The following is a 24,323-nucleotide window of genomic DNA, read 5'->3' as shown; positions in this document are numbered from 1 at the left end:
GTCAACGGCACAGAAAAAAGGGAACTGACGTCAGCATGCTGGCACAGTCTTCGGCGTCATACGGAGTTGCGAGCGGAGCTGTGCCATTGTGACCTCCTCCTCGACGTGGGAGAGCTAGGAAAAAGTTTCTGTGGAATGATGGCACAAGGGGTAATTCAAAAGGTGAGGAATCCATAGGCAGAAGAATCCATCAGAAATAAAATCTTACTTATCTTTGGTAACAATCTTTCTGGTGGATAATCTATCTACCTGTAGATTCTTCACCAGTTCACTATTCCCAGGCATCAGACTGGATCCAGAAACTCCAAAACTCTTAAATGACAGTAGGGGGCACTTGCTTCATATTGATGCCGGAGGAGACAAATAAATTGATTACCTTTGCTACGCAATATCTGGTAGAGACAATATCTAGCTTCAGATTCTTTACTTTGGAATTACCCAGGCGTCAAGACTGGATACAGAAAGCTTTGCATGAGAAGTACGCCTGCGCACCATTTGGTGACTCCGTTCGGCTTTGGGTGGCGTCATTGGCGCTGGATGCGATGTCACGGGAACCTGCATAGACACCACCCAGGCGCAGGGATATCATTTACTTTTCAAGACTATCCATGCCAAAAGTGCTGAGACATGAAGTGAACCGACTAGTGTGTGTCCATACTAGGGCCCTGAAATGAGGGAATCCTTAGCCCTATAAATATGTCCGCAGAGTGGGGAGCCATGGGTGTGTCTGTAGGGAATCCACAGCTAGATGTTGTCTCTACTAGATAATGCGTTACTAAAGGTAAGTAACTTGTTCATCTGATAGAGACTTCTAGCTGCAGAGTCCTTACCTTTGAACAGATATCCAAGGCATACCATCTTGGCAGTGGGCTGCGGAAAAATTACTAGACTAAAAGTCCGGCAGGACCGAATGGGTGAAATGCCCTTCCCTAAGGACCTGACCATACAGGCAGTAGTACTTGGCAAATGTGTGCAGAGATGCTCACGTTGCATCCTGGCAGATATATACAGGATTGGAACAACACAAGCAAATGCTGCGGTCGCAGCTTTCCCCATGGTGGAAGGGGGCTTAAAGCCCTCAGGATACTGCTTCTTAGCCAGATCTTAATACAAAGAACAACCCAACGAGAAATTGTTAGTTTCTGAACTCCCGGACCTTTTTAGCTTCCACATATCCCACAAAGAGTTGCTTATCCACCCGGAAGTGATTTGTGCACTTAAGGTAGAACAATAGTGCTTTTTTGGGTCCAGACGGTGGAATAGCTACTGTAGGAGGCTGGCTCAGTATATGATGTCCACCCATTGGTGATACATTTTGCACTGAGCACAGGCAACCCTTAGTTATAGTGTAAGAGGTCCCTGAAAAGAAAAGCTCTCAAGGGGTAGCTCTGGAGCGCAGCTAAGGCTTATCCAGGAGGGTGTAAAGTGGGTTTGTAGGAAAGCAGGATCTGCTTTCATGGTTATCCCCACTTTTTGCAGGTGTTATACTGTTTTCTGACTAGTCTGACTGGGATCCTGTTAATCACAACCCTAGTCACTGTGCTCTCTCCCTGAATTTGACATGGTAAGTACTTTGGTACCTTCCCAATTGGCTTCTGGTGTACCCTTCTAAGTCCCTAGTACATAGTACTAAGGTACCCAGGGCATAGGTACATCAGGTGTCTCCCATGGGCTGCAGCATGTATAAAGCCACCCATGAGAGACCACTCAAATGTTGACTAAAGGCTTGCCATTGCACCCTGTGTGAGCTGGTGCTAGCACCGCTCAATACAGATATAGGTTTCCTTATATCTGAGGTTACTGCACTTAAAACCTATAACTCACCCCTAAGGCATGCCTTTCAATCCTGAAGACAGTGTGCTAGGTTATAAGTATGAGGGTGCCCTGCATGAGCAGGACATTCCCTACAAACCCCGGAGTCAATTCTCCAGGATTTGTAAGTGCTGTCAGCCATTTAATATATATAGTGGACATCAAATCAATTACAAGATCGCTAACTATATATTGGCTCCACCAAAACCGGTCATGTTTGATATCAAACATGTGGATTCCTACCCCAAACCTGGTTCCAGTGTTGGATGTAGGATCCCATGTACTGGGGGGGGTCCCCTAGGGAGCATCCCTGTATTCCAGTTAACAGCCTTCCAGGGTCTAACAGCAAGCTAGTGCTGCTGCCGACCACAGACACGATTCTGCCCTCCTGCTGCTGAGCTTGAGCAGGGTAAGATAGAACAATAGGTTTCCTGTCACAGGGAGATGTAACCACCTCCCAGACAGGAGTAAGGGGCATAAGTACAAGTTAAGTGGTGAAGCGTGTCATTAAGCCAAGAAGGCTAACAACACACGCCATCATTTAAGAAACCCAGGGCTGCACCATATTTACAAGAATATGATGCAGCCCTGCATTTCCCCCTTTCGCTGGCGCTAAATTTAACTGCCTATGGCCAACGCGGGCAACCTTGCACCAAGGTGCAAGGGTGTCTGCGTTGCAGGGGAAGATTTTTTATGTGCTGGAAGGTGTCCCTTTCTGTGCAGGAAGGTGTCCCTTCCTGCACATGAACAATCTTAAAATACAGTTTTCTAACTTTTATGTGTGCTGCTTAATGCAGCACACACAGAAGTTGAAAAAACTTCATTTTTTAAAAATGATAGTTTGTGTGCAGTAAGAGACACCTCCCTGCACATAAACAATAATTGGCATTTTGCTGTTTCCATGTGTGCTGCACTACACAGCACACATGGAAACAGGAAAAACAAAGAAAAAAAATGTGTCCTTGTTTCGCCAAGGTAAGACCAGGTTTTTCCTGGCCTTTATTTTGTTGTGGTGCTGCCGCATATGTACCCAGCCCTTGTAAATATGGGCAACTTCAAAGTCTATGGGTGATGAGGTGGAACGCTCTCAGCAACACCAATTGCCCTCCCCTTTCACGCTAAGTGTAGCGCGAAAGGGTGCCTAATTTACAAGGCAGCATTAAGCCATATTAAGTGGCTTAATGCTGCCTTGTATATAAGGTAAAGCCCCTATCGCCACTCGTCCTGAAAAGCGACGCTGTGGTGGTGAAAGAGGATTGTAAATATGCCCATCAGTGTTTTGGGCTGGGGTGGGGGTGCTTGCCAACTCCACCACACTAGTTTGGTGCCGTCCTTTCATACTCCAGTTGGAACCAGTTCAGGGAGCCGTTGGTTCCTGCTCTGGCACGAAACTGGACAAAGGACATGTGAGTATCCTCCCCTCTGTCCAGCCCCTCCTCTGGGAGGAATCCCTGAATTGTCCCAACGTTTTTCCTAGGGTACTTAAGGCTTACCTGTGGGTGCCTCTTCAGATTTATCATGGGACAAGATTCAGATCCGAAACCACTTCAACTTCTACCGTCTGGGCACCTTGGACTTTATCTGGAGCCGAAACTGCATCATGGCACACTCTTGCTGCTTCTGGTCTTATTGTCCTGCCAGTCTTCTACGTCGTCTGTGCCTGTGCTTCATCCAGGTTTTCTCCAGGCCTGTGGGCATCAAGGACAAAGCAGTAATCTCCCTTGGAGTGAAGGAGTCACTCCCCTGCATCTGTCGGCACCACAATGAAGCTAGTCGGTCTGCTGCTCCTGATGTCTCACTTTGAAAGGCACAGAAACACAGGTGATGGTTCTACAACTCCCTCGAGGCCTGCTCCGTCTTCTCAGCAAGTTTGAGAACGCTCTTTGCGGGTCCAGTTGGTGGAGATGCTCCTCTTCCTTAGAGGGCTGTGGGGGAGTGAAGAAGGTGGGCAAAGTGATGGACTGACCCAGATGGAATGGGGTCACACAACCTTTTGCAAAAAAGATGCCCTGGTGTGAAGTACCAACTTGTCTGGAAAGGACATAAGATAAGGAGGCAAGCAGGATAATGCCTGAAATTCACTCACCCTCCAGGCCGATGTAATCACCACCAAGAAGGCTGTTTTGATGTTCAACAGCCGGAGGGGACAATTGTGCAAAGGCTCAAAGGGAGCACACATCAGGTAAGTCAGGACCAAATTAAGGTCCCAGTGTGCCAAAACAAAGGGCGTGGGTGGAAACAAGTGAGCCAGCACTTTTAGAAATCTATTTACAATAGGAGACTTGAAGAGAGAGGGCTGGTCTGGCAGCTGCAACAAGCAGACATAGCAGAAAGTTAATCCTTGAGAGTTCCCAAGGCAGAGCCCTGCTGGGCAAGGGTTAGAATGAATAAAAGTACAGCAGAAAGAGGATCAACAGACCTTTCTGTACAGTATAAAACAAATTTCTGCCAACGGCAGGTGTATACTATCTTAGTGGTGGGCCGCCTGGCCACCAGAATAACATTACAAACTTCGGGAGGAAGGTCAAAAGCTATCAACTGTCGCCGCTCAATCTCCACCCATGGAGTCACAGAGTTGACAGGTTCGGGTGGAGAACCATCCCCGGCTGCTGCGACAGAAGATCCTCCCGAAGGATCGGAGGATCGACACTCATGCTCAGAAGCTCTGGATACCAGACTCTCCTTGTCCAGTCCGGTGCCACAAGAATGACTTTGGCCCGGTCGCTCCTGATCTTTTTCAGAAACCTGGGCGGAAAGGCATACAACAGGCCTGAGCTCCACTCGCGGCGAAACGCGTCGCCGAGCAATAGCATCCTTGGAAACTCCAGTGTGCAGTACTGCTGACATTGTGCGTTCTCTTTGGAAGCGAACAAATCTAACCAAGGTTCTCCCAACTGCTGAAAGAGACACTTGCCCCACATCCGACTGGAGACACTATTCGTGATCCTGAAGGCATCAACGGCTGAGATCTTCCTCCCTGGCGTTCAGAGAACCAACCAGGTGTTGAACCACGAGGGATATGCCCTGCTGTTCTAGCCAAGTCCAGAGACGCAGGGCCTCTCAACAAAGGGTCCATGACCCCACCCTGTCCTGCTTGTTGCAGTATCACATGGCAGTGGTGTTGTCCGTTAACACCTGCTCCAGCTTTCCCTTGACAGAGGGAAGAAATGCTTTCAATGACAACCGAATGGCTCAGAGCTCCACCAAGTTTATATGGAGTCCCATCTCCACCGGAGACCAGTGTCCCCTGAATCTCCACCTCTCCCATATGGCCGCCCATCCTAGAAGTGATGCATCCGTCATGACTGTGAAATCTGGTTTGGGAAGGAAGAGAGGTCTGCCGCAGACCCAATAGGGTTCATCAACCCCCACTGCAGATCCTTCATATTTCCTTCTGAGATCTGAACCACCTCAGTGAGATTTCCCTGATGCTATGCCCACTGGTACTTTAAGTCCCACTGCAGAACCCACATACGCCACCTGGCTTGTCTTACCAACAGGATGCAGGAGGCCATGAAACCCAACAGCCTCAGAGTCAACCTCACCAAAATCCAGGATAGAGGCTGAAATATCAGAATCATAACCTGAATAGCCTGGACTCTCTGTTTGGGAGGATGAGCCCAAAACTGCACTGTGTCCAGAACAGCTCTGATGAAAGGGAACGTCTGAGAAGGAGTCAGTTGTGACTGCGGCACATTCATAGAGAACCCCAGCAAATGCAGGAGGTTCTCCGTAGTCTGAAGGTGTGTGACGACTGCCTGGGTGAGGACACCTTCAGCAGCCAGTCATCAAGGTAGGAGAAGACTAGCGCCCCTAACCTGCGCAGATGAGCTGCAACCACCTCCATCACCTTGGTGGACACCCGAGAGGCACTGTTAAGACCAAAGGGGAGAACGGTAAACTGAAAGTGCTTGCAGCCTACCTTGAACTGCAGGTAACGTCTGTGGCCTGGCAGGATGGGAATGTGAAAATACGCATCCTGCAGGTCCAACGCTACCATCCAGCCTCCTTGGACTAGGGCAGACAAGACCTGAGCCAAAGTGAACATTTTGAATTTCTCCTTTTTGAGAAAGAGATTGATGGTCCGATGATCCTAAATGGGCCGTAGCCCCTTGTTTTTCTTCTGAATCAGAAAGTTGCAGGAATAACAGCCTCTACCTACCTCTGAAACTGGGACCCTTTCTATAGCTCCTTTGGCCAAAAGACCAGTATCTTCCTCATTGGAGCAACTTTAAATGATCCTCCACCAGCCGTTCCTTACTTGGCAGAATAGTAGGAGGAAAGGAAGAGAATAGCCCTCCTGGATGATCTGCAAGACCCACTTGTCTGTTGTTATAGATCTCCAGCGTGGGAGATGATGACGAATTCCCCCACCCACTGGAGTAGTGTGGTCCTGCAGAATCAGCCTAGGAGTGTTTGGAGGCTGCGGCTGCTGGGGGCAGTGTGGTAGACGACTTCTGGCCTCCATTCCGAGGACGGAATGTACCACGTCTACGTCCATGAATGGCTTGGATAGTCTGAGCGGGACGGTGGCTAGGATAGGGCTGCAGTGGCTGGAAACCACATCCATTGCCATGAAAGGGTCAAAAGGAAGACTGGCCACGAGGAGTGGAGGAGAGGCCCAAGGATCTGGCCATAGCTATAGAGTCCTTGAACCTGACCAGAGCCGAGTCTGCCTTTTCCCCAAAAAGGCTGGTTCCATCAAAGAGTATGTCCATCAAATTGGCTTGGAAATCCCCAGAGGAGCCAGTTGTACGAAGCTAGGCGTGGCGTCTCAAGGCCACCGTAGTTGAAATCGATCTGCCCAGCGAATCGGTCATATCTAAACCACACCGTATAGTGAATCTTGCTGCACCTCTCCCGTCCTTGACAGCTTGGGGGAGCACAGCCAGGGACTCCTCCAGAAATTGTGGCAGCACTTGTGCAACCGTCTCCCAAGGGGAGTGGAAGAAACAGCACAATATGCACGTGGTATTCACCGACCGCAATGCCAGACTGGGGAAAGAAAACATCTTCTTCCCAGATGAGTCCAGTCTCTTGGATTTCCTATTTCGAGGGGCGGAAGGGAATGCGGCTTCGGACATAGAGACCTGTGCCACCAAACTTCAGAAGTGGAAGCCCCAGGCTAAAGCACTTTGGTTAGGAGATTAGTCCTGACCTGCACTGAGGGCAGCTCCAGTCCAAGGACCTCAGCTGTCCTCTCAACCACCATGGCATAGGACGGCCCCTCCTCTGTAGAGATTGTAGGTTGAGAAAGCATGCCAGTGTCTGGGGAAGTATCCTGCCCACTGGCTTCCCCAAGTTCCCCATACCAGTCCATTGTCTCCTCAGAGACATCCTGGTTCTCAAGAGGGTCTCCAGACTCCTCCCATTCCTCTCCTGAGCCCAGCACGTTCTGGTCCTGTTGACGTGTCGTCTGGGATGAGGATGGGGTTTGCGGCACCGACTGGAATTGTCCACGTCGTAGGTACTGACTTCAGATTCGATGCCTGGGAAGGTCATGTTCGCACGACTGACGTCGACCCTGATCCGGGATCGGATCCCTGAGACCCCACCAGCTCTGTGGCCGGAGCCGGCAGCGCTGAAACTGATGGGGCCCCATCCGACCCCGCAGGCCTGAGGATTCACCAGCGGGGTTGTTCCACTCAAATATGCAGCGCATGGCCACGTAAAACTCTTTAATTTGAGTGGGAGTCGCAAAGTCAACTCTGGTTCGGGCTACACAGAATCATGCCTAGAGCGTCGGTGCTCCTTACCTTTCTCAAAGACTGACGCCAGTTAAGGTGAAGTTGAAGTCTACTTGGTCTTCTTCTTCTTCTTGTGCCTCTTCCCGAGTGTCCAGGGAACCTCGAATGTGAGGAAGAGGGCTTAGGACTCCGTGAGTGGTCCCGCTACCTCCTCTTCTTCGAACAGGACCATGACCTCCTCGGAGTCTCTCTTGACGGTGTGGACTGCCGGGCCGCACGCATCTTCATGGCTCGCTCCCTCAAGGTCTTCAGGGCCATGGCCCGACAGTCCGAACACGACCTTGTATCGTGGTCGTGTTCAAGACACCACAGACATACGTGGTGAGGATCGGTGACCGACATCATGCGGGAACATGTCCCGCATGGTTTGAAGCCTGTCTTTCTCAAAGACATCCCTCGCATACGAAGTCCAATCCAAAACATTCGACCCAGGTCGAGAAAAAGTCTGCCAAAAAGTGGCAGATGGGTAGCTCTTCCCGGATCGTTTCTTAACTGGCATGGAAAGAAAAGAACTGACGTCCGCGGGCCTGGGTGGCGCCTATATAAGCACTGCAACGTCATAACCAATGCTACCAAAGCTGATGATGTCACGCAGAGCCAAATGGAGCCACCTGACATCGCGCACAAGGGTTATTGCTCAGCAAAAGTTTCCGGATCCAGCTTGACGCCTGGGAAATTCAAAGGTAAGGAATCTGCAGCTAGAAGTCTCTATCAGATACCTGAATTCAGCTCCTGCAATTGTATGACTTCATGAACAAATCACACAAGCAACAACTATATGTTCTTAAAATGTAATGGATAACCAGGACATTAAGCACATTCTATGTGTGTATTTTTAATTTCAAAATATGTTTCCTTATAAGTATCTTTTTATTGAGATTATGTGTTCTAGGAATTCCTACACCACAGAAGGGAACTGTCAGAAAACCAAAATGTGGCTCATCAACAAGAAGAACAAGGTACTTACCTTCGGTAACACGTTTTCTGGTGGATACAGTATCTGCCTGTGGATTCCTCGCCTTTTGAATATCCCCAGCGCCAGCATTCCGCTGAAACTTTTTCCTAGCTCTCCGTACCAATGAGGTCGTCACAATACCATAGCTCCGCTCTTGACTCCGTATGACGTCACTGGAGCCATAAGAGAGCCTCGTCGGCGTGATAACGTCAGTTCCACCCATTTTTTCCGTGCCTCCAAGGCAAACAGGTGAACCAAAAACAGATTGAAAGTATACACAGTACACAAAATTCATACCAATACACATTGTGTAAAATCAAGAGGAAATCTAAAGAATTAAAGCATTTCCTATAAATACACCAAGATAAATAGAAGAGACAACGCAAAACAAACATGTTAAACAAAGCCACCTTTAAGGTATACAAGGGTGGACATCGGGGAGGAGGGTGGACATCGGGGAGGAGGGTGGGTCAGTGAGGAATCCACAGGCAGATACTGTATCCACCAGAAAAAGCATTACCGAAGGTAAGTAACTTGTTCTTCTGATGGATACATCTGCCTGTGGATTCCTCACCTTTGAATAGAATCCCACAGCTGTCCCACTCCCGGAGGAGGGTGTCCACCCTTCTATACCAAAGAATCCTGGAGGACAAAGCGTGCAAAATGGCCCTCCCTCCTCATTTCGGAGTCCAAGCAATAATGCTTCGCGAAAATGTGGAGGGAGGCCCAAGTCGCTGCCTTACAAATGTCCACTACAGGTACACCTCTGGCCAAAGCAGAAGTTGATGACTTGGCTCTGGTAGAATGAGCTCTAATACCTTCAGAAGGCTCCTTACCAGCAATGGCTTAGCAGATCTTGATGCACAAGATTATCCATCTGGAAAGAGTTTGTTTGTGCACAGCCTTGCCCTTCATGCGTCCAACGTAGCCCACAAAAAGCTGACCGTCCAATCGCAAGTCTTTAGTCCTATCCAAATAAAAGCTCACCGCTCTTTTTGAAACCAGGCGGTGAAGTCTCTCCTTCTCCTTGGAAGGGTGAGGGGGAGGATAAAACACAGGAAGAGTAATGGACTGTCCTAGACGGAAAGGAGTAACCACCTTAGGCAGAAAAGCAGCCCCGGTTCTGAGGACCATCCTTTCAGCATGTATGGTCAAAAATGGGGGCTTTGAACTGAGAGCCTGAGAAGGTTGATGTGAAGCAACCTTTCCTCTGGAGACCAAAGACCCTTGACCGCCAGATCCCCCAGATGAGCACCCCACCCTAAAGTGGAGGCGTCTGTGATCACTGTGGCCTCCGGTGGAGGAGGCTGAAAGGGTTTTCCTTGAGACAGGTTGCCCTGCACACTCCACCAAGGCAGCTCCGCTGCAGCGTCTCTGGAGATTCTGACTGACTCCCTGAGATCTCTGTTGTGTTGATACCACTGCCTGTGGTAGTACCACTGGAGTGCCCTCATGTGCCAGCGTGCATGGTTGACCAACAGAATGCAGGAAGCGAAAAGATCGAGCAGTCGAAGGACCTTCAAGTCTGGAACAACCGTCCCATTGTGAAACAAAGGAATAATTTTCTGAATGTCGAGAGTTCTCTGAGGAGGTAGAAAAGCTTGACACTCAGTAGTATCCAGTACCACCCTATGAACAGGTTGCGATGAGAAGGCTCCAGGTGAGATTTGGGCACATTTATTGAAAAACCCAAGTTGAACAACAGTTGAGCTGTCACTTGCAGATGATGAAGCACCATCTCCGGTGACTCTGCCTTGAGCAGCCAGTTGTCCAGGTTGTCCAGGTAAAGGAAAACCGGGATCCCTGACCTCCTGAGAGGAGCTGCCCCCACTGCCATCACCTTTGTGAAGATTCAAGGTGCAGTAGTAAGACCAAAGGGTAGGACCGTAAACTGGTAGTGCGGCAACCCTACCGTAAACCGGAGATACTTCCTGTGCAATTTCAGGATGGCGATGTGAAAATACGCATCCTATAAATCGATCAACACCATCCAGTACTCTTGCTGCAGCACCAGAAGAACCTGAGCAAGGGTCAACATCTTGAACTTCTCCTGTTTGAGGTAAAAATTCTGAGGTCTAGGATCGGACGTAACCTGCCATCCTTTTTGAGGATCAGGAAATACCGGTAGTAGCATCCCTGACCCCTTTCCTGCTCTGGAACCAACTCTATCGCACCTTTTTGTATTAAAGCAAGGACCTCCTACTGTCAAAGAAGTAAATGGTCCTCCGAACAGAAACCTTGGCAAGGAGGGTAAGGAGGAGGAAATTCCCTAAAGGGATGGGCGCACCCATTCTCTACAAGGTTTAAAACCCAAAGGTCTGACGTGATCGATTTCCAACCCTGTAGAAAGGGAGACAGCCGACCCCCTACAGAACCCACATGTTCCAGGATGGGGGATCTAGGGCTGCTTTCCTGCATTACCAGGGGGAGCAGAGGAGGTAAAAGAGGAGGAGGAGAGATTGCGGGCCGACCCAATTTGGTGACCCCTGCTTTTTCCTCTATACTTCCAAACCCTCAATACTTCTTATATCCAAACCCCCTTGACTGAGTTTGTAATCCTAAGGATTTTGCAGTGGATTTGCTATCTTTGAACCTTTGAAGAACAGAATCAGCCTTCTCCCCAAAAAGTTTTGAACCATCAAAGGGTAAATCAAGAAAGGTAGCCTTTACGTCTGGGGAAAAACCAGAGACTCTAAGCCAAGTCTTTCTCCTGGTAACTATGGAGGAGCTCATAACCCTGGTCACCGAATCAGCTGTATCCAGGCCACACTGTATAACCTGTCAAGCAGCAGCCTGAGCATCCGACAGAACCTCGATAAAATGTTCTGTCTCTTCATCAGGCAACTTGGGTGCCAATTGCTTAGCCGGATCCATCAATGCATATATGTAACGTCCCAACAAACAGGTAGCATTGGTTGATTTTAGTACCATGCTAGAAGAAGAAAATACCTTTTTAGCCGATTGCTCCAACTTTTTCGACTCCCTGTCGGCAGGAGCCTGAGGAAAAGCGCCTGAAGATTGCTTAGAACAGGACGCCTGCACCACCAAACTTTCCAGAGATGGATGTGTAGAAAGAAAGGGAGGGTCTCCTGGAGCAGACCTATATCTCCTTGCCACAGATTTAGATACAGCAGGAGAAGACAGCGGTTTACGCCACACTTCCAGGATAGGCTAAGTTAAAGCTTTATTAAAAGGCAACAACGGCTCAACTATCGAAGAAGACGAATGCAAAACTTCCGTGAGCACATTTGGCTTATATTCAGCTGTTGGTAGTTGCAAGTCTAAAAGTGCCGCAGCCTTTCTGATAACGGTATGATATGGAGCTACCTCTTGCAGTGGAGAAGCCCTTGAAAAAGAAGATTCCCACTCTGGAGATGTGTCTAGGCCACTTGCCTCCTGAATCCCTTCGAAATCTTCGACAGATTCCTCTATCTCACCCTCTTCAACCTCCTCTCTCTGATACTGTTCTTCCTCCAACAGTCTCTGTGCCTCTCTCCTCGAGTGAAACCTTGATTGCGGCGGTGGCGACGCCACACGCGGCGCCACACGTGGCGCCAACAGCTCCAGAGCCGGCATTGAAGGAGGATCCGAAGGGGGAATCGGCGCCGTACGAAGCCGAGAGGAAGGCCCACCAGACTGCGCCGGGGACTCCATATACGGCAATGAAAATCTCGGAGCCGGAAACAGCCATGACGGCGCCTTCGGCATGAAAGCCATTAAGGGTGCCTGAGCATAATGTTGAGGAACGCCCAAATTGAAGGCGAGCAAACCCACAGGACCCAAAGGTGCTCCAGAGGAGAATGCTGCCTGGGCAAACACACCATACATTGCATTTAAAAAATACATAGGATCTGAACCTGGAGTAGGAAATTGAGGATACAGAGCCGTGTCAGCGTCAACACGAGGAGCCTCCGACGTTGGAACAGCCAGATCCAATGTTGGAGCCACAGGTTCAGTCTCGTGTACAGGAGAAGGATCATACTGAACTGACAAGCCCTTTGACTCCGGTGAGCCCCTCGGCGTAGGCAACCGTGCCGGAATACCTTTTGGGGAAGGAGATTTTTCCGGAGTCATCCGTGGAGATGGCGAAGTAGACACAAAGCCTTTTTGACAACGTCGAGGAGCTGGAGAGGGTGATTTTGAGGTCTTCTGCTACGACGAACGATGCCGAGAGCCATGCCTCCTCTTATTCTTGTGCTTCCTTGACTTCGAAGCATGCGAAGTCGACAACTTCGATTTTGATCTTTTTCGCCCTCTCTTCTCCTGCCTTACTTTTGCCATACAAAGCTTGGCCACCCGTTCTTTCAGAGCCTTTGGGTTCATCTTGCAATTGCAGGAACAACCCTCCACGTCGTGATCCGATGAAAAACACCCCAGAGAGTCCTCATGGAGGTCAGTGATGGATATATGACCCCCACATTCTCTACATGGCTTAAATCCTGACTTCCTCAAAGTCACCATCGCAAAACAACAGGTAAAACTGGAGAAACAACAAAGTAACTTGACACAGTATGGAGATCCCCGAAAACCATTACGCGTCGACGGCGCAGAAAAAAGGGAACTGACATCATCACACCGACGAGGCTGTGTATGGCTCCAGTGACATCATACGGAGTCGCGAGCGGAGCCATGGTATTGTGACAACCTCGTCGGCGTGGAGAGCTAGGAAAAAGTTTCCGCAGAATGCTGGCGCAGGGGGTATTCAAAAGGTGAGGAATCCACAGGCGGATGTATCCATCAGAAAGACCAGGCACACTCATTGCCTTTCTCATTTGAACTTCCCATTTGAGCAGTGGAATGTCGCTTTTAATTACCCAGTGACAGCAAGCTATCATCTCTGGTGTGTGCAACATACCAAAAATTCAAATATTGAAACGTTAACCTTCTTAGTCAGTGGTGTGGCACATGAAATCCCTCTTCAGAAAGAATGAACATTTAAACACTGGCAGTCACAATGCCATCAACTAGAAATGCTGCAATGGTGGTAGAACCCTGGGTCTATCGTAAAAACTCCTTCATATGTGTGGACAACTGTAAATGTGGCCAGAGATTGGAGAAAGAAATGTGACAATCCTCAAAGATGGTGCTGGCTCACGGGACATGCAGGTCGCTTCTGGTAGGCTCACCTATTCAGAACTGGGCAGCCTCAGGCTGCAAGTCGAAGAGAGACTGTTGGAAGTTAGCATCATGGGTTCCCATTCCTGATCCTCAGATGGATGTATTGAATTTGTCAGTCAGCATCATCAATCAGTTTACTGGGCACGAGGACTCTGTAATTCTTGAGCATGCGTTCGAGTATCCGTACTGTGATCTCAGTTCAAGGTGATCATGATACACTTTGATGTTAGTAACAATGAGAGGTTGCAGTTTGAATGATATTCAGAACTTATGTCCTGGGTGACAGTCCTTTGCCAAAACTCTTGCCCTAGCTGAATGTCAGAACCACTGCAGCCTCCACACTGGACAGTGTTGCCAACTCTATCTCCTGCCTATAGGCGAGAGGATGATCAAAGTGCATTCTTAAACCTATAGGTATAAAACCCAACAACCTCCCAACCCATGGGTGGTTTACTTTCTAGTAAGCCGGGGCGGAGTTCACGGAGCTCCGCTAAAAAGAACTCTACGCAAGCCCCTCAAGCGGCGGAGTGTGTTAGATAAATACTGTTCACGATGATTTCCAGTGCCAGATGCTTGTCCACACTGTGCAATCATCACGAACGGCACCATGCACAGCGCAAGCGGGTGCTGCTTCCTTTCTGCCGCTCGAGTAGATTTTTACTCAAGCAGCAGCTTTCTCAACTCGAACCAACAGTTTCTCAGCGTGAGCGGTCGCGAGCATGCACGACCACTCGCAATGACAAATCTGACCGCCCACGTTGAGAAATCTCGCTGGGAGATTGATTTTCCACGCTTGCGATTGCCAACTTGATGTTGACGCTCGCGAATGAGGAAAAATCTCACCGGGAGGTGGATTTTCCCCTTTCGGGCTCGGCAACTTGATGTTGATGAATGTGAGCGAGGAAAAAATCTCTGCTTCGCGAAGTGGGTTTTTTTCCGAATTCAGGGAGCTCCACATAACGCGTGTGGAAAACTGAAAACTCTGCGACCGGAGTGGAGTTCACCGCCCAGTCTTACTTTCTAGTCTCTGTCACACTGCTAAGCACGAGGGAGTGACATAACACTGTTGCAATGCTATCTTACAAGAATTAGAACATCTCAGGAGAGTTGTACCCATATTTACTAAGGGCTTGCGTTGCCATTGCATCACCTTGCATGGCTCTGCATGGCATAGTAAATCTGAAGTAACGCAAGGCAGCAGAAGTCGGTGCCTTGCATTACTCTGTGCTGAGAAGGCATTCCAAGGGTGCAGCATAGGTGTTCTTACGCATCCATCCATGCTTTTTTGCCACATTCTTGGTTTCCAAATACTGGTAAACCTGGAATGTGCTAAAATGCTATGCCTTCCCAAGTAAGACGTAACGAGGATAAATATGTTTATTTCTCTTAGTTTTTTCTACTTATATACATAAATATGACACATTCTTGCCCTCTCATTTGATGCAGCGTAACTAGCGTAGCAAGTTGTCTTGCTACATTGTGTTGCACCACAAATTAGTAAATCTGACCCTTGATAGCCATCTTGAGGGTAAGTGGGGAATACAAGCAAATCCCAAAGGAACCATTTTTGCTTTACTTTAAATGCCAAGCAGAAGCTGGTGACTTATCTGAGCTACCGATTTCCTTACCTAAAACTGGATTATGTCCTTTTGTCAACCTGGATTGACGTGCCTCTTGCTTTACATTTTCTGATTCTTCAGATTTCTGATCTGCAAAAAGTTTGGAGAACAGTAGCACATGAAAGGTTAGTGCACTAATGAACAGTGTGCTCCAGTCCCATTCCACAGTACGAGCACAGCATAATAATGAACAGTTCTTTAGGTGTATATGATTGATAATATTGCACTTGGTATCAACAAACCGCAAAATAGCAGTTCAAGACTGCACTTTCTACTAATCCAATGTGCATATGAAAAATATTACTGCACACTGTAACCAAAACATGCTGTCAGTAAGTGCACTCTACCAGAAAGTGAATCTTTGCTCAAAGAACATTCACTGTACTGAATTTGGTGATGGTAAAGCACTCCTCATAAGTTATTCAAGAAACTGACTTTTGGAAGATAAAGTTATTCACTGGTAAAACCATTTCTCAATCAAGGCTATCTTCATTAAATTAAAAACAGTGAGGCCCAGATTAACAAAAAGTTTGTGCTAGGTTGGTGTCACAAAAGTGCTGCATGCCTGCGCAAAGAACAAATAACTAACCTTCGGTAACGCCTTATCTGGTAGAGACTATACCTTGCCGCAGATTTCTTACCATAGAATTTCTCCAGGTGTCAGACTGGATCTGGAAAATATTTTGTGAACAGTACCTCTGCACAGGTAGCATCGATAGGCGCAGTTTGTGCCGCTGGCCACGCCAGAAGTGAGGTTCACAGCACCTATATAAGTGCCACCCAGGCGAGCTGATATCAGTTTCCTTTCATGACTTTCCACACTGTAAGCGTGGAGCCATGAAGAACACTGACCACTAGTATGAAAAACTAGAGCCCTGAAAGAGATCAACCATGTCCCTAGAAACCCGTTTGCTGAGCAGGGAGGATCAGTGGGTTGGTAAGGAATATGCGGCTAGATGAACAGGTTACTTACCTTCGGTAATGAATTATCTGGTAGAGACTCTATCTAGCTGCAGATACCTTACCTTGGAATTTCCCAGGCATCAGGCTGGATCCGGAAAACTTTTGCTGAGCAATACGCCTTGCGCTTGACGTCGGGTGGTTCCATTCGGCTCCGCGTGACGTTGTCGGCATCAGTAGCGTTGGTTATGACGTTGCGGTGCCTTTATAGGCGCCATCCAGGCGTGCGGACGTCAGTACTTTTCGTATTTTTCACTCCAGATGCGCAGAGCCATGAAGTGACTGCGTAATCGTGTGCAAAACTAGGGCCCTGAAAGGGGAGTAACCCTAGATCCGCTACATCAGTCCACAAAGCGGGGAGGCATGGGTAGGGCTACAAAGAATCTGCAGCTAGATAGAGTCTCTACCAGATAATGCGTTACCGAAGGTAGGTAACTTGTTCATCTGATAGAGACTTCTAGCTGCAGATTCCTTACCTTTGAATCAGATACCCAAGCTGTTGGACCTGGCCCTTGTGGCAGGTTCACCCCGAAACTTTTTGCATTCTCCTAGCCTTTTTCTGTAACCTGGTGTTATTGATTTTAGGCCTCTGGGCACTCTAGCACTGTGGTCCAGTGTAAAGTGCATGTGCTCTCTGGGTATGTGTGGTGAGACTGGCCTGCCCTCTCATAAGAATGCATGGGGGATATGTGTATCCATGGTAAATCCTGGTATGAGAGAAGTGCAGGGGCAAGTTTGGTATGTATGAACTTGTGAGGATAAATGCTGCACAATGGTGTGCGCAGATTTATGGTGACTGGTGGAGAAATGCCACTTTTAGAAGTTGGCATTTCTGTGTACTGTGTGTCTGTCTGCCTGATGTGAATTGCATGTCTGGCTTGTGAGTGACAGGAGCTGAGGCGTGTGGGTGGCTCCAGGAGACAGGGGGAGTCTGCCCAGTGGTGAATAGAGAGATCTTCATACAGATGGGAGGGAGGAGTTGCACCTGGGACCTGAAAAGGACTGTGCCTTCCCTCCACAATGCCAGCTCCGCCTCCTGTGGTGTGTCTAATCCCTGAGCCCCCACCTGACAAAGGAGAGAGGAGCTGAGCAAAACATAGTGCTCCAAAGCTCCCCTATACCAGTTCTGACTGGTATCCCCCCATCCCTATGTTGTGACACAAACGGTTTTACTAGTATAAATATAGGGGCTGTGACCCCATGAAAATGTTCACTTCTTGGTTGCTGTTCCTGCTGGGGCGGGCTGCTGCTGGGGCCCAGGGGGGGGCTGCCATGAGGGCTTGCCTCCCTGGGCCCTGACTTGCCCCATGGATGCCTTAAGGACTTTTGGGACTTGGTTCTTCTTTCTATAGGACCTTTTTGTTTGCTGTCCTAGCGCCCTGGGAAGCGCTTTATTTCCATTACAGCAAAAAGCTGTAATTGTCCCCAGGAAGAGAAGCTCTGGATCATCGCAGCACTGGGCTGCACATCGCCTCAGAGGTAATCCCCAGCGTAGGGATTTCCCTGCATTTGCCTTTTCGAGCGGGAGCCCACCCCGCTTATTTCTATGATATTAAATGGGTGCCCACCCCGCTTAACTTATCTTAATGGTGGGTGCCCACCCCGCTGTCTATTTGGAATTAGGAGGAAGCCGACCCCTCTTGTGCCGCAACGAGGAAAGAAACCAACCCGACCGCGATCTGCGGCCCGCCTGGTTGTGGGCTGGGCCTGCGGGACGGAAGCGGGAAGGAAATGCGGCCGGAAGGAGGGCTGCGTGCCTAAAGGAGGACGGGTGCCTACCCTGCCTCCACAAGCCCTAAGGAGAAGTTCTGGGAAGAGAAACAAGGGCCGAGTACCGCAGGAGTAAAGGGGAGTGGGAGCACCCCAGATGCCGCCGAGCCTGCCCCCGCCGCACTAACTAAGCAGACAGTAGGGAAGAGGCTGTGTGTACCCAGGCGGGGATCCCATGAGCTTAGGAGAGCCCCGCAGTGCCAACCAGAGGACCACCAGGAGATGGAGCCGGTAAGAAGGGGCTCGAGGGTGTTCCCTTTTGTTTGCTTTCTGAGGGAACCCGCCGTTGCGGGCCTCTCCAACGAGAGGGGCAGTGACTATTTTGTTATACGCCCCCATGGGGCTTGGAGGCATTTCTGGTGTGATGGCTCCTTAAAAGGGCCAGAGGGGCCCGTGCTTTCCCCCTGATGGGCAGTATCTGAGCGGTCCCGCCAGGAGAGCGGCCGCTCCAATGTTGCTGGCATTGTTAGTTTAGAGCCCCGTGTGGCTCCAGCATGGTGAGCATGTTTATTCTCGCCAGGTTTTTCCCACGGGCATTATTGTTCTTAGAGCCTAGGTTGCTCCAACGTTGGCACCTTGAATCAAAGGGCACAGTGGTGCCAGGCCTCATTCCAAGATTCACAGCTGCCCAGCAAGTAGTGGGCAGCTGCACTGTTTTGGCGCACAGTTCTTTGGGGGCATGTTTTGAGTTAGGAGTGAGATGCACTCCTTTGCCCCTGACATTCCCAGATGCCCAGCAAGTAGTGAGTAGCTGCAACGTTTAGGTCTGCGCAGATTGCACACCCATGACTTTCTCTGCTTTGGTAGCGCCCCCTGACTTTTGGGACATAGGGCATTTGAGCCCCTGTTTGAGATGGCCAGTTGGCCAGGGGGGCTGTTGGGATTGTAGGGCGCCAGGCCCTTATTTGATGTGGTGCTAGGAAATGTGATGTATGTAGTATGATTACGCACCCTGTGTTATACCTCTAACTGTGGTTTATGATTATGAGGTTGTTTTGCATATCATGGTTTATGCTAGTGAGATTAGGTTTAACTGTGTGATTTATGCCCCTAATGTGAGTTATGCTTAGGAGGTTAGGGTCTAATGTGTTTAGACTTATGAGAGGATTGCATAATGTGTTTATGCTGGTGAGGTTGGCGCAGAATGTAAATCGTGCCTGATGTGATACTGTGCATATTGTAGTTTATGTTACAGGCTGATGCTAAGTACAGTGATTACCAATGTTTACTGGTTGTACCTTTATGATCTGTTTTACTTTTACTAAGTTCGCTTTGTGATGGTTCTGACAGTGGTCCATGTGGCCCTGTCATGTGTATATAATCCCTTGTAAATATTGCCCAGTGCCAGTTGGCACATTGTATATTGTGTGAATACTATTCTAATGTGTGATGAGAATACAAAGGCTATTTTTGCTATAACCTTGTGTGGAGTTCCTTTAGCAGTGTGCCTGGGATGTTGTTGCTGTGTGCGTGTGCAAATGCTTTACACATGACCACCGGGATAAGCCTGACTCCTCGTGCCAAGCTACCAAGGGGGTGAGTAGGTGTTATCTTTGACGTGTAACTCCCTTGCCCTGACTAGAGTGGTGATTTCTGCCTAGCTTTGGTGCAAGCCTTAGCCAACCAGAAATCCCATTTCTAACACAAGCCATACCCACCTGGCGGTGGGTTGCAGACTCATGACCTAGACTAAGAAGTCTTGCAGGACTGAATGGGCAAAGTGCCCATCCCTGTGCACTTGACCATCAATGCAATAATGCTTTGCGAACGTGTGCAATGATGCCCATGTCACTGCCTGACAGATGTCTTGCACTGGGACACCCCGAGCCAAGGCCGTAGTTGCAGACTTTCCCCTGGTGGAGTGGTCTCTTAATCCCTCAGTGGGCTGCTTCTTCGCCAAGGCGTAACATTTTAATGCCGAGAACAACCCAGCAAGATATGGTTCTTTTCTGCACTGCCTTTCCCTTCTTTGCTTCGACATACTCCACAAAGAGTTAGTCATCCACCCAGAACTCTTCTGTGTGGTCAAGGTAGAACGACAACGCTCTATTTGGGGCCAGACGGTGGAGACGCTCCTCTTCCTTAGAGGGATGTGGGGGAGCAAAGAAGGTGGACTAAGTAATGGATTGGCCCAGATGAAATGGGGTCACAACCTTTGATAACAATTCTGCCCTGGTACGTAGAACCACTTTGTCCGGAAAGGACATAAGATAAGGAGGCGAGCTGGATAACGCCTGCAATTCACTTACCCTCGTCGGCGTGGAGAGCTAGGAAAAAGTTTCCGCAGAATGCTAGCGCAGGGGATATTCAAAAGGTGAGGAATCCACAGGCGGATGTATCCATCAGAAAGACCAGGCACACTCATTGCCTTTCTCATTTGAACTTCCCATTTGAGCAGTGGAATGTCGCTTTTAATTACCCAGTGACAGCAAGCTATCATCTCTGGTGTGTGCAACATACCAAAAATTCAAATATTGAAACGTTAACCTTCTTAGTCAGTGGTGTGGCACATGAAATCCCTCTTCAGAAAGAATGAACATTTAAACACTGGCAGTCACAATGCCATCAACTAGAAATGCTGCAATGGTGGTAGAACCCTGGGTCTATCGTAAAAACTCCTTCATATGTGTGGACAACTGTAAATGTGGCCAGAGATTGGAGAAAGAAATGTGACAAAAGATGGTGCTGGCTCACGGGACATGCAGGTCGCTTCTGGTAGGCTCACCTACTCAGAACTGGGCAGCCTCAGGCTGCAAGTCGAAGAGAGACTGTTGGAAGTTAGCATCATGGGTTCCCATTCCTGATCCTCTGATGGATGTATTGAATTTGTCAGTCAGCATCATCAATCAGTTTACTGGGCACGAGGACTCTGTAATTCTTGAGCATGCGTTTGAGTATCCGTACTGCGATCTCAGTTCAAGGTGATCATGATACACTTTGATGTTAGTAATAATGAGAGGTTGCAGTTTGAATGATATTCAGAACTTATGTCCTGGGTGACAGTCCTTTGCCAAAACTCTTGCCCTAGCTGAATGTCAGAACCACTGCAGCCTCCCCACGGGACAGTGTTGCCAACTCTATCTCCTGCCCATAGGCGAGAGGATGATCAAAGTGCATTCTTAAACCTATAGGTATAAAACCCAACAACCTCCCAACCCATGGGTGGTTTACTTTCTAGTAAGCCGGGGTGGAGTTCACGGAGCTCCGCTAAAAAGAACTCTGCGAAGTACAAAAAAATCTCTGCCGCGCTACGCAAAGCCCCGCAAGCGGCGGAGTGTGTTAGATAAATACTGTTTGCGATGATTTCCAGTGCCAGATGCTTGTCCACACTGTGCAATCATCACGAACGGCACCATGCACAGCGCAAGCGGGTGCTGCTTCCTTTCTGCCGCTCGAGTAGATTTTTACTCAAGCAGCAGCTTTTTCAACTCGAACCAACAGTTTCTCAGCGCGAGCGGTCGCGAGCATGCACGACCACTCGCAATGACAAATCTGACCGCCCACGTTGAGAAATCTCGCTGGGAGATTGATTTTCCACGCTTGCGATTGCCAACTTGATGTTGACGCTCGCGAATGAGGAAAAATCTCACCGGGAGGTGGATTTTCCCCTTTCGGGCTCGGCAACTTGACGTTTATGAATGTGAGCGAGGAAAAAATCTCTGCTTCGCGAAGTGGGTTTTTTTCCGAATTCAGGGAGCTCCACATAATGCGTGTGGAAAACTGAAAACTCTGCGACCGGAGTGGAGTTCACCGCCCAGTCTTACTTTCTAGTCTCTGTCACACTGCTAAGCACGAGGGAGTGACATAACACTGTTGCAATGCTATCTTACAAGAATTAGAACATCTCAGGAGAGTTGTACCCATATTTACTAAGGGCTTGCGTTGCCATTGCATCACCTTGCATGGCTCTGCATGGCATAGTAAATCTGAAGTAACGCAAGGCAGCAGAAGTCGGTGCCTTGCATTACTCTGTGCTGAGAAGGCATTCCAAGGGTGGAGCATAGGTGTTCTTACGCATCCATCCATGCTTTTTTGCCACATTCTTGGTTTCCAAATACTGGTAAACCTGGAATGTGCTAAAATGCTATGCCTTCCCAAGTAAGGCGTAACGAGGATAAATATGTTTATTTCTCTTAGTTTTTTCTACATATATACATAAATTAGACACATTCTTGCCCTCTCCTTTGATGCAGCGTAACTAGCGTAGCAAGTTGTCTTGCTACATTGTGTTGCACCACAAATTAGTAAATCTGACCCTTGATAGCCATCTTGAGGGTAAGTGGGGAATACAAGCAAATCCCAAAGGAACCATTTTTGCTTTACTTTAAATGCCAAGCAGAAGCTGGTGACTTTCCTGAGCTACCGATTTCCTTACCTAAAACTGGAATATGTCCTTTTGTCAACCTGGATTGACTTGCCTCTTGCTTTACATTTTCTGATTCTTCAGATTTCGGATCTGCAAAAAGTTTGGAGAACAGTAACACATGAAAGGTTAGTGCACTAATGAACAGTGTGCTCCAGTCCCATTCACAGTACGAGCACAGCATAATAATGAACAGTTCTTTAGGTGTATATGATTGATAATATTGCACTTGGTATCAACACACCGCAAAATAGCAGTTCAAGACTGCACTTTCTACTAATCCAATGTGCATATGAAAAATATTACTGCACACTGTAACCAAAACAGGCTGTCAGTAAGTGCACTCTACCAGAAAGTGAATCTTTGCTCAAAGAACATTCACTGTACTGAAGTTGGTGATGGTAAAGCACTCCTCATAAGTTATTCAAGAAACTGACTTTTGGAAGATAAAGTTATTCACTGGTAAAACCATTTCTCAATCAAGGCTATCTTCATTAAATTAAAAAACAGTGAGGCCCAGATTAACAAAAAGTTTGTGCTAGGTTGGCGTCACAAAAGTGCTGCATGCCTGTGCAAAGAACAAATAACTAACCTTCGGTAACTCCTTATCTGGTAGAGACTATAGCTTGCCGCAGATTTCTTACCCTAGAATTTCTCCAGGTGTCAGACTGGATCTGGAAAATATTTTGTGAACAGTACCTCTGCACAGGTAGCATTGATAGGCGCAGTTTGCGCCGCTGGCCACGCCAGAAGTGAGGTTCACAGCGCCTAAATAAGTGCCACCCAGGCGAGCTGATATCAGTTTCCTTTCATGACTTTCCACACTGTAAGCGTGGAGCCATGAAGAACACTGACCACTAGTATGAAAAACTAGAGCCCTGAAAGAGATCAACCATGTCCCTAGAAACCCGTTTGCTGAGCAGGGAGGATCAGTGGGTTGGTAAGGAATATGCGGCTAGATGAACAGGTTACTTACCTTCGGTAATGAATTATCTGGTAGAGACTCTATCTAGCTGCAGATACCTTACCTTGGAATTTCCCAGGCATCAGGCTGGATCCGGAAAACTTTTGCTGAGCAATACGCCTTGCGCTTGACGTCGGGTGGTTCCATTCGGCTCCGCGTGACGTTGTCGGCATCAGTAGCGTTGGTTATGACGTTGCAGTGCCTTTATAGGCGCCACCCAGGCGTGCGGACGTCAGTACTTTTCGTATTTTTCACTCCAGATGCGCAGAGCCATGAAGTGACTGCGTAATCGTGTGCAAAACTAGGGCCCTGAAAGGGAAGTAACCCTAGATCCGCTACATCAGTCCACAAAGCGGGGAGGCATGGGTGGGGCTGCAAAGAATCTGCAGCTAGATAGAGTCTCTACCAGATAATGCGTTACCGAAGGTAGGTAACTTGTTCATCTGATAGAGACTTCTAGCTGCAGATTCCTTACCTTTGAATCAGATACCCAAGCTGTTGGACCTGGCCCTTGTGGCAGGTTCACCCCGAAACTTTTTGCATTCTCCTAGCCTTTTTCTGTAACCTGGTGTTATTGATTTTAGGCCTCTGGGCACTCTAGCACTGTGGTCCAGTGTAAAGTGCATGTGCTCTCTGGGTATGTGTGGTGAGACTGGCCTGCCCTCTCATAAGAATGCATGGGGGATATGTGTATCCATGGTAAATCCTGGTATAAGAGAAGTGCAGGGGCAAGTTTGGTATGTATGAACTTGTGAGGATAAATGCTGCACAATGGTGTGCGCAGATTTATGGTGACTGGTGGAGAAATGCCACTTTTAGAAGTTGTCATTTCTGTGTACTGTGTGTCTGTCTGCCTGATGTGAATTGCATGTCTGGCTTGTGAGTGACAGGAGATGAGGCGTGTGGGTGGCTCCAGGAGACAGGGGGAGTCTGCCCAGTGGTGAATAGAGAGATCTTCATGCAGATGGGAGGGAGGAGTTGCACCTGGGACCTGAAAGGGACTGTGCGTTCCCCC

General features: G+C 48.5%; 1 protein-coding gene and 1 long non-coding RNA gene across 15 annotated transcripts in view; one reads left to right on the top strand and one right to left on the bottom strand.

Moving 5' to 3' along the window:
* Nucleotides 1-24,323, bottom strand: part of LOC144773261 (uncharacterized) — a 7,170,044-nt gene that overhangs the window by 51,534 nt on the left and 7,094,187 nt on the right. For all 14 annotated transcript variants that reach the window (XM_078658159.1, XM_078658161.1, XM_078658167.1 and 11 more), the window contains 2 exons: nucleotides 22,357-22,437; nucleotides 15,261-15,341 (listed from right to left, as the gene is read on the bottom strand). In XM_078658159.1, coding sequence (XP_078514285.1) covers nucleotides 15,261-15,341; nucleotides 22,357-22,437 — 162 coding nt within the window. The remainder of the gene's footprint in view (nucleotides 1-15,260; nucleotides 15,342-22,356; nucleotides 22,438-24,323) is intronic.
* Nucleotides 17,953-24,323, top strand: part of LOC144773263 (uncharacterized) — a 404,133-nt gene continuing 397,762 nt past the window's right edge. The window contains exon 1 of the long non-coding RNA XR_013599942.1: nucleotides 17,953-18,212. This is a non-coding gene — a long non-coding RNA (uncharacterized LOC144773263). The remainder of the gene's footprint in view (nucleotides 18,213-24,323) is intronic.

The sequence above is a fragment of the Lissotriton helveticus genome, chromosome 8 (assembly GCF_964261635.1).
Source record: "Lissotriton helveticus chromosome 8, aLisHel1.1, whole genome shotgun sequence".
NCBI classification, from domain to species: Eukaryota; Metazoa; Chordata; class Amphibia; order Caudata; family Salamandridae; genus Lissotriton; species Lissotriton helveticus.
The sequence above is the reverse complement of the archived record's forward strand: the minus strand, read 5'-3'. Positions and strand labels throughout refer to the sequence as shown.